This window comes from Hyperolius riggenbachi, chromosome 8 (genome assembly GCF_040937935.1).
Source record: "Hyperolius riggenbachi isolate aHypRig1 chromosome 8, aHypRig1.pri, whole genome shotgun sequence".
NCBI classification, from domain to species: Eukaryota; Metazoa; Chordata; class Amphibia; order Anura; family Hyperoliidae; genus Hyperolius; species Hyperolius riggenbachi.
In genome coordinates, this window is record NC_090653.1 from 162,816,540 (window position 1) to 162,833,761 (window position 17,222).

General features: G+C 43.1%; 1 protein-coding gene across 4 annotated transcripts in view; it reads right to left on the reverse strand.

Moving 5' to 3' along the window:
* EDA (ectodysplasin A) overlaps window positions 1–17,222 on the reverse strand; it is a 268,344-nt gene that overhangs the window by 93,967 nt on the left and 157,155 nt on the right. For 3 of the 4 annotated variants that reach the window (XM_068247651.1, XM_068247650.1, XM_068247649.1), the window contains exon 3: window positions 8,890–8,919. The exons of the other annotated variant lie outside the window; for it this stretch is intronic. In XM_068247651.1, the coding sequence (XP_068103752.1) occupies window positions 8,890–8,919 (30 nt within the window). The remainder of the gene's footprint in view (window positions 1–8,889; window positions 8,920–17,222) is intronic. 4 annotated transcript variants of the gene reach the window in all.

Sequence of the window (17,222 nt, forward strand, 5' to 3'; positions counted from 1 at the left end):
GGGAGTGAGTTAGGAAATTTTGTTTTGTATTCGAGTGCTTAAAGAAAATCTGTAAGGAAAAAAAAACTCCCCTGGGGGGTACTGAACTCGGGTGGGGGAAGCCTGCGGATCCTTTTGAGGCTTCCCCCGGTCCTCCTCTGTCCCACGGTGGCGGCGAAAAGCCTCCCGGAGCGGCGGCGATGTAAATGTTTACCTCTCGGGCTCCAGTGCAGGCACAGTATCCGCTCTTCCCACGGAGATAGGCAAAAATAGCCGATCTCCGTCGGGCCGCTCTACTGCGCAGGCGCAAGTCGCCTGCGCAGTAGAGCGGACCCGCCTGAGATCGGCTATTTTCGCCTATCTCCGTCAGAAGAGCCACAACAGCGCCCCTGCTGGAGCCTGGAAAGGTAAATTTTGAACAGGCTGACGGAATTGTCGCCTGTGCGTTCCGGGGGCTGCAGCAAGACCGCTGGGTGACACAGGAGGACGGGGGAAGCCTCGATAGGGTCCAGAGGCTTCCCCTTCCTGAGGTGAGTACCCCCCAGGGAAAACTTTTTTTCAGTACAGGTACATTGGCTACTGACTATGTGATTGCTTCAGCGGCAAGCCTTTTCCAACACTCCTCAAAACAGTTTTATTACTCAGTAAAGCAAAAGAGGAGAAGCGACAGCAGCAGGCACTACGGCAGCGTGCACAAAACACCCACTTCAATCTTGACAATTAGATTCCTTAGGATCTAGGAATGGATAGATTTTGGCGTGCTACAGACTAGAAGAGTAGGTTGCATTCATGTACAAGTGTGGAGAACATAGAGTCTGGCACTGCATTCACATTCCATAAAATGAGCTTTATTGTGCTCGGCTCATCAATATATGAATATCTTCCTACAAAGTTATTTATATAAAAAGCACCAACCCATTCGGAGTGTGGATTAGGTTGTGGGGCATAGTGGTGGCTGCCGCACGCCTAACGACCGTTTCGCTAGGTTTAGCGTGTTCAGAGGTGTGTGTGGCAATCGCGGCGTTCCGTTTCCGGAGTTTTATGCAGGTGGAAGGTCACTTCCGGATTCCTGCGCCGCCGTACTAAACATAACAAAATACACATGTGCCCATGGATGTATGCGTACAAACATGCCGCGAATACGTATGGTCATGCGTATTATTGAGGAGATACATCTGCCAAAGTAGGTTCAGCATACTCCTCAATAACCACAAGATGGCAGTAATAAAATGGGTATATGCTGAAACATGTAAAATATTATGTTAAGCTTGCTGCAACCTGGAGAAAGGCTATCCCTGTATCCACATGGATCATCACAGGGAAAAAAACATTTTTTTTTTGGGGGGTACCAAAAAACATCTAGTTCTAAAAATATTGATTAAAAAAAAAAAAAATCTTCCCTGTGGCGAGCCCTGTGATGATCCATCCACCTTGATTTTTGTCGCTTTAAGGTGGACCTGTATAAAGGAGTTAGAAAGATGAGCATCAAACATTTTTTCAAAAGAAAGAGGCCTATTTACAATCAAAGACCGAGTTGGGACCAATTGGTGTATTGGGTTTTACCCCAAATGTGGAGTGGACTGAGAAAGATCTGGGCAATTTACAAATCTTAGAAGATCTACTTAAAGAGAACATGGGACAGCCGATACAGGACACTTTAGGGGAGATTCCAGAAAAAGAGGAGGCCAAGTTTGTCCCTTGTAGGTCTATTAGACCCTTTCCAATAGCCCAGGGCTCAGTGATAGATATTTTTCAAGAATTGGCAGAGAAGGAAATCAAAGCGCTAGAGTACCCCCCGAGGAACCTCCAATTTGAACAAAGAGGAAACTTAAACTATACTGTGGTTACGAGAGAAATCAGAATTAATAGTAAGAAAAGCAGACAAAGGTGGAGCCATTGTAATATTAACGGCAGAACAATATAATCAAGAAGCATTGCTCCAACTTAACGATCCACTGGTATACAAGAAGTTATCTGGAGATCCTACATCTAGGTTCAAGGATGCTATGAGATCCCTCCTGAGAAGAGGGGTAGAGAGGGGATGCCTCCCGAAGAAGTTAGCTGACTATCTCCTGCCGGAGTTTCCAAGAAGACCTGTGTGGTATAATTTGCCCAAGGTGCATAAGTCCTGGACCAACCCACCAGGACGCCAAATGTTTTGGGCGTTGGTTCCCTCACTGAGAGATTATCGAGGTGGCTGCACCACCTCCTGAGGCCCTTGCTTGGACAGGTGCAGTCCCATGTGAGAGACACGTTGGACGTGTTTGAGAGCATTGAAAATGTTTCTATAGCACTGATCAACGTTGTGAACCTTTATCGGATACCACATGAAGCGGGGGTACGGGCAGTGAAGACTTTTTGTCCAGAAGTAACAAAGATGATAATTTTGTAGTTTGTAAATGCCTCAATTATGTACTTACACATAATGTGTTTTTATTAGACGGCAGTTGGTACTGGCAGTTGTCGGGCACAGCCATGGGAACCTCAGTGTCACGAACATACGCCAATTTGTTTTTGGCATGGTGGGAGGAGAGGCATGTGTATGGCACTGGGGTACCCCATGGTGGGGGCCTCAGGAGGTGGTCCAGATACGTGGACGATATTGGTGTTTTGGTCCGGGACTTATGAAACCTTTGTGGAGTTCGTCCAATACCTCAATCTTGAGAAGGAAAACATGCAATTTACATTTGAGTTCAGTAAGGAAAAGGTAGCATATCTAGGCCAGGAACTTTGTACAGTAGAGAACAAGCTGATAGCGAAAGGCTACAGAAAACCAGTCTCAGGCAACACGTTCCTACATTGTACAAGTTTCCACCCACCCCATGTCTTTAAAGCGTTACCTTATGGACAGTTCCTACGCTTACGCAGGAATAACACCACTGTTGACGACTATTTTGATCAAGCCTTGGAATTAAGAAGCAGATTGATGGATAGGGGATACCCCCAGAGTGTGCTAGATGAAGCTATACGAAAAGCAGGAAAGGTGGATATAAAGAGTTTAGTCAGTAAAAAATTAAAAAATAAAGGAGAGAAAAGGGAGAGGTTGGTGTTCTCATTTGATTATACCCCAATGGCTGGATCAATTAGGAAGCGGATTATGGCAAAATGGAGTATCATCAAGCAGGATCCAGTAATGAGAGAAATCTATAAAGATCCAATACTAATAACTTTCAGACATGCACCAACCATAGGAAGCAGAGTGACATCGAGTGAATTTAGAATGCAGAGAGAACCAAATTGGTTGGAGAAAAGACAAATAAAAAGGAAACTTTCGATGTGGACATTGTTCAATATGTTCTCAAATTAGTAGAGGCAGTAGATTAAAAGTAGGCCCCATTGATATCAGGGTGAAGAACTTTTTTACCTGTCAAACTAAGTTTGTAGTATACATCGTATGGTGCCCTTGTCAACGCTTCTACATAGGAATGACAACACGAGAAATGAAAACGAGTCTTGGAACATTTTAGATCAATCGAATCAGGGAAGGGGTGTCCAAGGTTGATTGAACATATGAGATCAGCACATAACTGGAATCCAGATTGCTTAATGTTTGCGGGCCTGGACTTTATGCCAGTACCCCATAGAGGGGGAGACAGAGAGCATTTGCTCCTACGTAAAGTTCTGTTTTCTTGACCCGTAGTCCTAATAGTTACATAGCTACATCGTGTCTTGACCCCTAGTGCAACTAGTTAGAGAGTAACTTAGATTTAGAGAATTAGAAAGAACGGTACTGGTTAGATCTTGCTTTGCTTTTAATGTGTGGCTTGATGCAATTATGGTGAAGGGCTTAATTTTGCGCGTACCTAAGGGGAGTGGGAATTATGTTTAAAGACTGGCCTTGTTAATTGCTTAGCGGCATCTTTTTCAATATAGTTCTTATTATCAATATTTTTAGAACTAGATGTTTTTTGGTAACCTTTTTCACCCCCTTTTTCCAGCGAAGAAAAAAGAAAAAAAGATTCTTCCCTGTGATGATCCATGTGGATACAGGGATAGCCTTTCTCCAGGTTGCACCAAGCTTAACATAATATTTTACGTGTTTCAGCATATACCGTATTTCGCGCCGTATAAGACGCTCCGGAATATAAGACGCACCCAAATTTAGAGGGCAAAAACCAGGAAAAATATACTAAACCTAGTGCGTCCATGTTCCAGGAGCGTCTTGTACATGTTGTGTGCTCCTGTGTACCTCATGTCTCTTCCTGTGTGCCCCATCTGTCCTGCTGTATGCCCCATGTGTTTTTCTATGTGTCCAGTGTGCCCCTTCTCCCCATGAGTAGCTGTCTGCCTGTCTCCCTCATGTGTACCCTGTCTGCCTGTCTCCCTCTGTGTCCTGTTTCCCCCATGTGTCCTGACTGCCCCTTCTCCCCATATGTCCTCCTGTGTCCGTCTCCCCATGTGTCCTGTCTCCCATATATGTCCTGTGTGTCCCTTCTCCCCATGTGCACCTTGTCTGCCTGTCTCCCACATGTGTCCTGACTGCCCCTTCTCCCCATGTGTCCTCCTGGGTCAGTCTCCCCATGTGTTCTCCTGGGTCAGTCTCCCCATGTGTCCTCCTGGGTCAGTCTCCCCATGTGTCCTCCTGGGTCAGTCTCCCCATGTGTCCTCCTGTGTCCCTCTCCCCATGTGTCCTCCTCCTGTGTCCCTCTCCCCATGTGTCCTCCTGTGTCAGCATGTGTCCCTCTCCCCATGTGTCCTCCTGTGTCAGTCTGTGTCCCTCTCCCCATGTGTCAGTCTGTGTCCCTCTCCCCATGTGTCCTCCTGTGTCCCTCTCCCCATGTGTCCTCCTGTGTCCCTCTCCCCATGTGTCCTCCTGTGTCAGTCTGTGTCCCTCTCCCCATGTGTCCTCCTGTGTCAGTCTGTGTCCTCCCCATGTGTCCCTCTCCCCATCAGTCCTGTTTCCCCCATGTGGCATGTGCCTGGCTCCCCTGCGTGCTTAAGGTGTCCCTCTCTAATTTCCTCCTGCCCCCTCCATGTGTGCATCTCCCCGTTCCCCTACAACCCCCCCCCCCTCCCCGTGCGTGTCTCCGATATCTCCGATGTAAAGCCTTCCTCCCTCCGGGTCTGCATCTGCAGCGGCTTACCTCATACATGCCGCCGCGAAGACTGCAGACACCCGGCTACTCCATGTGTTCCCTCTACTGCGCAGCTTGTACTGCTGACGCAATCAGTACAAGCCGCGCAGTAGAGGAAACACATGGAGTAGCCGGGTGTCTGCAATCTTCGCGGCGGCATGTATGAGGTAAGCCGCTGCAGATGCAGACCCGGAGGGAGGAAGGCTTTACATCGGAGATATCGGAGACACGCGCGGGTGGCCGGGGAGATGCACACATGGAGGATGCAGGAGGAAATTAGAGGGGGACACCTTAAGCACGCAGGGGAGCCAGGCACAGCGAGCGCACACACAGGCAGGGAATTCCCAATGGCGGCGGGTCATATCGGCGGGCATTCGCAAGTTGGGGATTCCCTGCCTTTGCCGTATAGGACGCAGGGACTTTTTCTCCCTATTTTTGGGGGAGAAAAAGTGCGTCTTATATGGCGGAAAATACGGTACCCATTTTATTACTGCCATCTTGTGGTTATGCTGAAGCTACTTTGGCAGATGCATCTCCTCAATAATACGCATGACCATACGCATTCGTGTCATGTTTGTACGCGTACATCCATGGGCACATGCGTATTTTCGTACGCGTGGTACAGGAAACCGGAAGTGACCTTCCACCTGCATAAAACTCCGGATATGGAACGCCACACACGCCTCTGAAGATGCTAAACCTAGCGAAACGGCCGTTCGGCGGGCGGCAGCCACCACTATGCCCCACAACCTAATCCACGCCTCGAATGGGTAGGTGCTTTTTATATAAAGAACTTTGTAAGAAGATATTTATATATTGATGAGCCGAGCACAATAAAGCTCATTTTATGGAATGTTAATGCAGTGCCAGACTATGTTCTCCACACTTGTACAGTTTTAATATTCACTGCCTCTGGGAGCATCCAATGTTCTTAGATTTTACCATGACTTAATGTTTGTCCACATTCACAACTACTGTTTTCTATAGCTATTAGGACCCAATGGCTAGACATCAGTTCAGGGCACAAACATTATACAGCCTATAGGCAAATTATGTCTAGTGTTGCTAAGAAAAGATGATGGCACGGCGCACAAAGTGACTTCCAGCAGGCTGGGTAAGGAAGGGAACAATGTGCTTTCTCATCACTGTCATTTACAGATCTGGCATGCCAGGGGTAACTGTACACACGCTATAGGATTGGCCACCTTGGCATAGTTAAGTCTAGCAAGTGTATGAGGCTTGTTTTAGTTAGACTGGCTCTCAAATATTGTTTATACTTAATAAACCATCCCTTGGAACGCACAGAGAGACCTATTCAAGGACAGGATATTTCCTGATAACTTATAAAGTCGTTGTCTTTATTAGGTAAACAAATTATGTAAGTATACAATGACAGATTCTTATCCCTCCCTTCTCTCAAGCTGGGAATACATGGTTCGTTTCTGAGCCATTTAGATGGCTCGATAGATAATTTCCGACATGTCCGATCTCCGTCCCGATCCTTTCGCTGATCAATTCCCCATTGAACACAATGGAAAAAGATAAGAAAAACAAGCGAAAGATAAGAGAATCTCCTGCGGAATCGAGCGGCAAAAATTGAGCTGTGTATGCTGTATCAGCATTAGGCAGGGTACACATGATGCGTTTTTTCCTGTCGATTTTACATCCAATGATTTCCTGATCGATTTCTGATTCGATTCTGTTATCTTTATTGGTTTCCATTCACTTCTATGAAAAATCGATCAGAAAAACTATCGACAATAAGATCGGACATGTCGGAAATTATCTATCGAATCATCTAACACAAAATTTTATGGCTTGTACCTAGCATTAGGGTCGGTTCACACGGAAGGTTCACCTGTAGCTTTTGTAGACTTCGTTTTTTTTTTATTTTTTTTTATTCAACATGTGCTTCATATATTAAAGAGTTATCTGTACTTCTAGATTCTCTGAGGGTAAAGTGTGTCTGTCCTAAGATGCATTTCAAGGTAACCAAACAGCTCAGCACAATCAACATTCACAATACTTCACTATAATCATTATCAAAAGTTTGTCTGATGTCTACATTACATGCGCAGTGCAGCGCGATGTATGTATGTCTGTTATCTGTCTTGATAAAGGGGACCCTGCGTGGCCCCGAAACGTGCGTCGACCTAAACAGGTCAGACCGTGTCTGCACATGTATGTGATGGAAGAATAAATACTTCACGTTTATTGCTTCTTCAGCCTGTGTGCGGACTCCTTCATTAAAACTACTATTGGATTGCTTGGGGGTCCGGCACCAGTACACCCACTGACAAGTGTGCGATCCTAGACTGTATTGTCTGCTGCACGCATTTTTCGGAAGAACGCAGTGCTGACCCAGTCACTGCAGTGTATGGGATCAGCAGCTTAACACACAAAAGCCTAGATGGCAGTGTGATCTGGCGCATTGCATTCTGATTGCACAACCATTTGTGTTTGACAGTGTGAACGAGACCCAAGTGTATGCAGCCTGGCATTAGACCAATAAAAACAGAAAGGAAATACATCTAAGCAACTCTACTCTAAGAAGCATACAATTTGCATCATATTTGCATGCAAATTGGAATTAATGGTATCTCATTGGTCATCTTTAGTGATGAAGTCATTCTCCAAATGCAGCCAGTGAAACCAGTAGGGGCAAGTCAAATTCCTGTGTTGTGCTTTTGAACTGCTCTAGCCAAATAATTTTTCTTGAAATATTATCTTTACTGCTGTAGTGCTTAATGGTTTTAAGACATTTTTTTAGTGGCTAACCTAAGTATATTTATAGTGAAGTGGTGAGGATATCTGCTAGTTTACACCGGTTTTCTGCCACATTTGGCAGCATAAGTAAGTATAATAGCCAACCCCCAAACCATGTAAAAACTATTTCCCCTTCTGAATGTCACTGAGTCATGGCTGCTGTTCTTGTACACATTTCGAGAAATGTCCCTATGGAGCTGTAGTGACATTTGTTTTGTTCTAGGATTCTGCATTAAGAGTACAAAAACAGAACACGTTAAATGCCGATATTTTTCATAACCGAATGAATTTGAAAAATGTGGTTACTGAATGTTCTTACAGAAAGGCTAGAAAGTACTTGACTGTTTCAGAATACAGAAAAAAAATGGCCACAGCTTGCCAAAAGAAAACATATTGCAACACAACACCATATTTGTGGTAATCAACTGTCTTTAGCTTTCACAAATAAAATAAACATGAATTATTTGTTACTAGCTACAAAAGTTGTCCTAAGGCTCAGTATTAAAAAAATAATAATAATAGGATCAAGGCATAAAGACCCATGCCCTCCTGGCATATAGAGGGGGAAGAAATGGAAGCAGTATGAAAATTGTGTTCCTAGGCTCAAAGATCACTGCAGATGGGGAAAGCAGGCAAGAAATTAAAAGTTTACTCCTTGGAAGGAAAGCATTAACAAAGTTGGACAGAAACCCTGTCTGATATTCATTGCACTGCTGCTAGTACTATCTGATACAGTACAATGGATGTATCGGATCGTGGTTTGATAAATAAAATGACCACCAAGGGACATGTTAAAACATTTTTTTTTTAGATCTTTATTACATTCAATGTATATATTGAATCTACTGAATGTTCAGTTAATGCCCAATTTATATAATTATTACCAGGCTTTACAAGGTTTTAGTACATGCACACTTGATTTTTTTGACAATAAAATCCTAGACACGGGTGAAAGTTTGGCACACGATTATGCACGTCATAAGTTTTGTAATAAGCACAACTTACAAACATGCTCTTAAATGTCTCATACCAATATAATAGAAAGTAAAATACTTCTAACTTAGCTTACCTTTTTTCTTATTTCTGGCTGAACCTGGATCTGCAAAGAGAAAGAAGAAAGTCACAGTAAAAAAAAAAAAAAAAAACAAACACTTATTTGGCGCTTTTCTCCTGGCGGACTCAAAGCGCCAGAGCTACAGCCACAAGGACGCGCTCTATAGGCAGTAGCAGTGTTAGGGAGACTTGCCTAAGGTCTCCTGCTGAATAGGTGCTGGCTTACTGAACAGGCAGGGCCGAGATTCGAACCCAGGTCTCCTGTGTCAGAGGCAGAGCCCTTAACCATTACACTATCCAGCCACCAGAGAGTTTTGCTGTTAGAAACCACTGGGATGAAGAATATAAAAAGGAAAACATGAACATCTCTCTGTGCTGCTCCTCTTGAAATGTCTCTGTATCTGCTGATGAGTTGCTTTACTGTCTTGTTTTCTTTTTATGAATTCTTTTTTTTTTTTTCTTGCTGTATTACTGCTCTCTTCTACTATCAATGTGTCTGCGTAAACAAAGTTCTAAGGTATTCTGTGCTGCTAAAACCAATTTCGGGCATGACCCAAATCATGCTTGGCGAAATAAACGGATTCTGATTCTGATCAAAGGCATTCTGTGCATGCCACTAAGATGCAATGCAGTACACGAAAGAGGTTTTTAATATAATGGACACAAAAAAGGCTAAACATACAGAAAGTTATTTGACTCAGACAAGTTAAATGAAGTTTCCAAGTTTTTGAAACCAAAAATACTCTGTGTGTATGTTGATTTTGATTCACTCAAAAACACTTTGACCGATTTCAACAAAACTTCATATACAGATCCCTTACTACCTGGGATGATATGTTTTGGGGTCTAACAGAGGCCTTAAGCCTGGTACAGTCTGTCATTGGGTGACTGGGATTCAAATTATGGAAAGGGGAGGGGCCACAAAGAGCTAGATTTGTTTAATTTCAATGAGAATATGCAAATGATTGATTACAAAGACCCCAAAGCTCATAAAATTGGTTATCGAGTGACTGGCTGTCAAGGTTAAAAACAGTGGGCTAACCCAAAAACTAAACTTTTAACATGGGAAAATATAAACTGCAGCCATTCTTACACGGTTAATGGCAGGGTTCTCAAACTTGACACAGTTGGCCACTTGGTGGCTAGGATTAATATTCAAAAAAATGGGTGGAGCCTACAACAGCAGATCTAAAATTTACCTATTGATTTTCAAGGGGAATATTTAAATTGCTGCCATTCTTACACTGTTAATGGCAGAGGCCTCAAACCTGCTGTTGGTCATTGAGTGACTGAGGTTCAAATCCACTAAAGGGGAGGCACCACATACAGCCAATCCGATTTCTTTGCTGGATAAATCGCTTCCATTCACACAATTTTGATGCCAGAACCAGAAAGCTTACAAACTTGGTCATTGAGTGATTGTGTGTCAAGGTTACAAAAAGTGGGCGGAGCCAAATTAAAATTTCCTTGGGACAATATAAACTGCAGCTATTCTTACACTGTTAATGGCAGGGTTATCAAACTTTTCACAGTTGGTCACTGGGTGACTGGGATAAATGTTCAGAAAAGTGTTTGGAGCCTACAAAAGACAATTAAAATTTACCTATTGATTTTCAACGGGAATATTTAAATTCCTGCCATTCTTGCACTGTTAATGGCACAAGCCTCAAACCTGGTACAGTTGGTCATTGGGTGAATGGGGTGCAAATTCAGAAAAGGGGTGAAGCCACAAAAAGCCAAACAGATTTGTTTAATTCCAATGGGAAAATACAAATTATTGATGCCAAGGACCTCAAAAGCTCACAAACTTGGGCATTGAGTGTTTGTGCGTTAGGGTTAGAAAAAGTGGGCGGAGGCAACAGCAGCGAAATACATACCCGGGCAACGCTGGGTCATCAGCTAGTTTCCAAATACAATATTGTCACATAATCTAAATGTTGTTATAACAAAGATGGATAAGCAAATAAAATGTGTGTGTTTAACTTATAGTTAGCACTGTTATTGTAAAGCTATAATGAATGCAAATGGGGAGATGGTGTGGTTTTTTTTTTCCACATTCGTCCGTTTGAACAGATACGTTCCGCACAATCCGCTGAACAGACTGCAAGTAAGCTGCTGGACCAATTTTTCCGGATCGCTGAGCCCAGCGGAATGGAAAGGGACGCTGAAGCACTGCATTGGAGGCAATGAGAAAATTGAACGTTTCTTCAAACTAATAAGAAAAAGACACCGAGAGCCCAATATGGTGTAGTATGCTCAGGACAATAGTGGATAATGTAATGTGAGAAGGTTATACTCACAAACAAGGGTTACCGCTGAGGCAACCACTGTGAATGCAGGTGAGGAGATTAGACCTGTCCTCACTCAGGGTTAAGAAGTCGCTCTCTGTAGATAGAAGAAAGGTAGGGGTGGGTCCCCCTTCCACCAAGGGTGGACACTATAATGACTTTGATGAACAGAGGCGCCAGCAGAATAAAAACAACAATTAAAAGTTTTAAAATATGCTGGGGAGGCAGTGGTGGACTTACCTCCGAAAGCAGACTAGACTACTTGTCTGACATAAATAAACACTTTATTAGTACCCCAATAGATGCAACGCGTTTCGCAGGACCAAGCCCGCTTCATCAGGCAATAAAACAGGGGACAAAACAGTAGCTCTCAGGTAGCACATATAGCGCCTCAGGTAGCTATATGTGCTACAGAGGCGCTATATGTGCTACCTGAGAGCTACTGTTTTGTCCCCTGTTTTATTGCCTGATGAAGCGGGCTTGGTCCTGCGAAACGCGTTGCATCTATTGGGGTACTAATAAAGTGTTTATTTATGTCCGACAAGTAGTCTAGTCTGCTTTCGGAGGTAAGTCCACCACTGCCTCCCCAGCATATTTTAAAACGTGTAATTGTTGTTTTTATTCTGCTGGCGCCTCTGTTCATCAAAGTCGTTTCTTCAAACTAGTGAAGAAACGGACTGTTCTAGACCGCAAAATCCACTTTGGTGATGGGGCTCATAATGTGGGGAAACATTACGGAAGCAGCTGAACGGCAATGGAGTGAAAACTGATCTGAACGACCGGTAATCAGGTAAGTTTTCACAGATCCGTTTGACACTTAATTGCCAGTGTGAACCGGGCCTTACTTATAGCCTCCCTGGATAGAATAAAAATATTTTTTTTAAAAGGAGAACATCTATATACGTATTGGTCATGATCATCTATCATCCTATGGGTACATACACACATCAGACTAAAATGAAAGATCACAGACCAATCTTACCACCCTTCATGTAGTATGAGAGCCATACTCTACACAGTCTTTTCTATGGAGCTGAACTCCCCATCAGAAAAAAATCTTTGCAAGATGCTGCACACACAGATGCTGTACAGACACAAAAGACCAGTATCTGCAAAAGATCTGTTCCTGCCAAAAATCAATTCCTGCAAATTGCAATGATAGTCTATGAGATCTGCAGATCATCATACACACATGATTTAACTGACATTCATCTGCAGATCAGATCCACCAGGATGGATTTTCAGATTGCTTGATCTGCAGATGAATGTCAGTTAAATCATGTATGTATGATGATCTGCAGATCTCATAGACTATCATTGCAATTTGCAGGAATGGATTTTTGGCAGGAACAGATCTTTTGCAGATACTGATCTTTTGTGTCTGTACAGCATCTGTGTGTGCAGCATCTTGCAAAGATTTTTTTCTGATGTTGAGTTCAGTTCCATAGAAAAGACTGAGTAGAGTATGGCTCTCATACTACATGAAGGGTGGTAAGATTGGTCTGTGATCTTTCCTTTTCCAAAGACTATAGTCTGATGTGTGTATGAGCCTTAAGAGAGAAGCTACAGGGTCAATATTATTGCATAACACATTGTTCTAACATGTTGTAAAATTACTGAAAAAAAATATTTTACCAGATACAGTCATAAGAGATGCCCAGAACCGGTGCCCACCTGTAAAGATTTTATGCATTGTGAAAAGGAATATCTACCTATTTTCTGCCAGTCTTATAGGAGGCAAACTTTTATAAGCATCTCATTGACCAACTACATGCACGACCAATCTTTGCCATGACAACAGGACATTTGTTTATCAAATTTTACTGGATAGTTCCAGCAGATTTGACATTGTATTAAGTATACAGTACTTCTTTGACAACCAAAATTAAGAAAAAAAATACAAATGTGTGTTAGACAGAGGGAAAAAACAAAAAAGGGAGGTGCCCAAGTGTGATACAATATGTTAAAAACAATCAAAAGAAAAAAATCCTAAGAGGTGCCTGACACAAATATTGGAAAAAAATACTATTTGCCTTTCCTTTTTATTTGCCTTGTCTTTTCTTATTTTTGTACATTACTGAAAAAGTAGATACATTGCCAGTTGCTTGACTCTCCTGCTAAGCGTGTGTCTCTAATACTTTTAGCCACAACCCCTCAACAATCATGCTGATCAGGTGCTCTGACTGAAGTCAGACTGGATTAGCTGCATGCTTGTTTCAGGTGTGCGATTCAGCCACTACTGCAGCCAAAGAGATCAACAGGGCTGACAAGCAACTGGTATTGTTTAAAAGGAAACATCCATGTCCCTCTAATTTAAAGGTTCCCTTTAAAACAAACAGTTACAGTTAGTTTGGTTGAAAAAAAGACATCCGCCCATGTCACAAACTGTGTCATGCCATTTCCTGCCTGCTGGTGGTGGTATTAACCTGTATTGCTCTGGACATTCATTGCTCAACCAGCAGAGGGCTCTAAAGACTTTACATCATCCTGAATCTCCACCATCCACCAGCAGGTGGCCTGTTACTGCCATTGCAAAGACTTGCAGTTCCCTATTTGGCCTCCGGATGGCTTCATATGGAAACTCTCATCGAGACTGCTCTCTGCCAGCTGCATCCTGTGGTTACTAATCACATGGTCTATTTAAGAACCGCCTCTTTCCCCAGCCAGTTGACAGAACTTTGCAGTATTTGCTGATCTGAATCTCTGGACATACCTGTACCTGTTACCAGTTACCTTGAAACCCGATTGCTTGACTTCCTGGTACTTGATCTTTGCTTTGTATGACTAACCCCTTGCCTGCGGATTTGTGTACTGTGCCGAAATGTATATATTTGCTTGCTGTATATATCTCTATATATCTCCTGCACATTGCTTGTAAATAGATAGTTAGTCAGGGTGTTGGATATACGTGTGCACACGGATTGTTGTGGTTTGTGGGAGATTCATTGTATATATTGTGATAGCATGTTGTTTGCATTTAATTTGCATTTACCGTATTTTTCGGACTATAAGACGCACTTTTTCTCCCCCAAAAGTAGGGAGAAAAAGTTACTGCGTCTTATAGTCCGAATGTAGCAGTTTTACCTATCCTGCCGCTTGTCTTTTGTGAGCTGTAATTAATCCTAATGAGGTCCGCAGTGGTGTCTCTGAGCGGCATAGCAGCAGCCGCGGTAATGACTGGCTTTGATGTTCTGTCCCTGCATCAGCGCAATCTTAATTAAGTTTCCTAGGGGCATAGCAGGAGCCGCTGTGATCACCGTGTGACTGATGGTTTTCTGTCCCTTCATCAGCGTAATCCAAAGTTTGCTAGCTGCATACCAGGAGCCGCTGTGATGACCGGTGTGGCTTCCATGACATTCTTTCCCTCCATTTGTCCGCGCATCTGCCCTGCTTTAGCGCGATCCAGAGTTTCCTAGTAGCCGATGTGATGATCGCCGTGACTTTGTCCCTTCATCAGCTGATTCTGGCACGGACATACCATAGATCTTCAGCCGCTATAACGGCAATGTCCTCAGAGGCTTCCGTACTGCTTTGTTTATTGGGTGTTACTTCATGTCCCCGGCGCACGTGCGTGGCAGGTCATTAGAGGGCGCCAGTAAAAGCAGTACGGAAGCTTCTGAGGACATTGCCGTTATTGCGGCTGAAGATCTATGGTATTTCCGTGCCAGAATCGTGCTGCTGATGAAGGGACAAAGTCACGGCGATCATCACAGCGGCAACTAGGAAACTCTGCAGGGCAGATGCGCGGACAAATGGAGGGAAAGAATGTCATGGAAGCCACACCGGTCATCACAGCGGCTCCTGGTATGCAGCTAACAAACTTTGGATCGTGCTGATGAAGGGACAGAAAACCATCAGTCACACGGTGATCACATCGGCTCCTGCTATGCCCCTAGGAAACTTAATTAGGATTGCGCTGATGCAGGGACAGAACATCAAAGCCAGTCATTACCGCGGCTGCTGCTATGCCGGTCAATGTATGTTAAAATGTTGGAACACCGGCTGCTTGAGCCCACTGCGAATACCCACACTGGACCCAGCTACTTTTGGAAGAAGCTGCTGTCACCCAGACTGGTGAGATCTGCAATATTCTTGTACTGGTTAGTTAATGTAGCTGGTGGGGGAGGGGAGAAGGGGAGGGGGTTTGTGTAGTATAGTGTAGCTGAAGGGGGGAGGCATCAGGGTTAGTGTAGTGTAGTGTGTATTTGGTGGGGGCAGCTATGGTTAGTGTAGCTGGGCAGAGTTACTTAGATAGAGACATGGGAAGGGGGTCCATAAGACACTTCTGCACTATGGACGCAAGTAGGTTTAGTAGTATTTTTTTTCCCTGGTTTTTGCCCTCTAAACCTAAGTGCGTCTTATAGTCCGGAGCGTCTTATAGTCCGAAAAATACGGTATGTTATGTATGTTTTTCCACTTTATGGCTTTGCAATAAATACTATTGCATACTATCGATCTTGTCTCAGTGTCAATATTTCTGTAAACTGTGGTCATTTCCTGATTACCTGTTTAGTAATCGTTACAGTCCATCAAGTTTACCCAGAGAAAAAAAAATAAAAAAAATCCTGAAGCCGAAAAAACCTTACAAGGTCTGGGTAAATTAGCCTTAAAAGGTAAAAATTCCTTCCAGACTTCAGATGCCTGGATAAACTCTCCCAGGAATTACCTAGTAATTATAGCCGTGAATGCCCTTCAATGCAAGGAAAGAATCCAAGCACTCTTTACATTCAGATAGAGCGTTTGCAATAACTAGTTCCTGAGGTAAGACATTCCAGATTTTAACTCTCCCCGTGAAGGACCCCTTTCTAAATAAATGGCAAAATCTTTTTTCCTCCATACGTAGATCATGTCCCCTTGTCCGTTGTACAACCGTAGGGACAAAAAGCTCATCTGCCAAGCTTTTGTATTGCCCTCTGTTGTATTTATACATGAGAATCAGGTCACCTCTCAGTTGCCTTTTGTCAAGCTAAATAAACCCAGTTTGTCCAACCTTTCTTGGTAAGTGAGATCTTCCATCCCTCTGATTTAGTTGCCCGTCTTTGTACCCATTCTAGAAGGTCAATGTCCTTCTAGAGGGAGTAGAATACTAGCATCTCGAGATGATATTTCCCGATTTATGCATCCCAGAATTTGATTTGCTTCAGCTACCACTGCTTGTCATTGTATACAATTATTTGACTTGTTTTCAACCAATATTCCTAAGTCCTTCTCCATGTCTGATGTTCCCAGCTGTATGCCATTTATTTTATATAGTGATCTACCATTGGTACATCCCAGGTGCATGCCTTTACATTTATCAACATTACATGTCACCTGTCATGTACCTGCCCATATGACCATATTGTCAAGATCCTGTTACAATATGTCACTATCCGCCTTAGTGTTGATAATTCTGCATAATTTTCAATCATCTCCAAAGATCGCAACATTACTCTGTATTCCGTCTACTAAATTATTAATAAAAAATTGGACCAAGTACCGACTCCTGCGGTACCCCACTGCTAATAGTCTCCCATTTTGAGTGTGTTCGATTTACAACCACTTTTAGCCTTCAATCCCTTAACCAGTTCTCCATCCACATACACATGTTCTACTACTCCCTGGCCCATATGCTATTAACTTTTTCTCCTGAGTTTTCTCCTAGGAGATAATTTTTCAACTTCAATTTACAATAATTTTTCAGCTCTTAGCAATGGAAAAAGTACCAAAAAGTAGGTGAAAGTACCATCAAATTTTTTTTTATATATTTTTTTTTTTGCTTGATGGTGGTTTAAAAGGCATTTTATTGACAAGTTTGAAAATATCACCTAGGAGAAAAAAGTTAATTGCATATGGGCCCCTGTAGCCTCAGCTTTTGCTCCAGGCTATTGTGGAGAACAGTGTGAAAAGCCTTTGCAAAGTCCAAGTACACTACATCTATAGCTTTCCCAAGATCTACATTTTCCTTCACCACTTCATAAAAGCTAAACCTGTTGGTGAGACAGGACCGGTCTTAAAAGAAAAGGCCAAGGATAAAAAAAAAAGTTTACTTTGTTACACAGTAGTACTTTACAGTACTTTA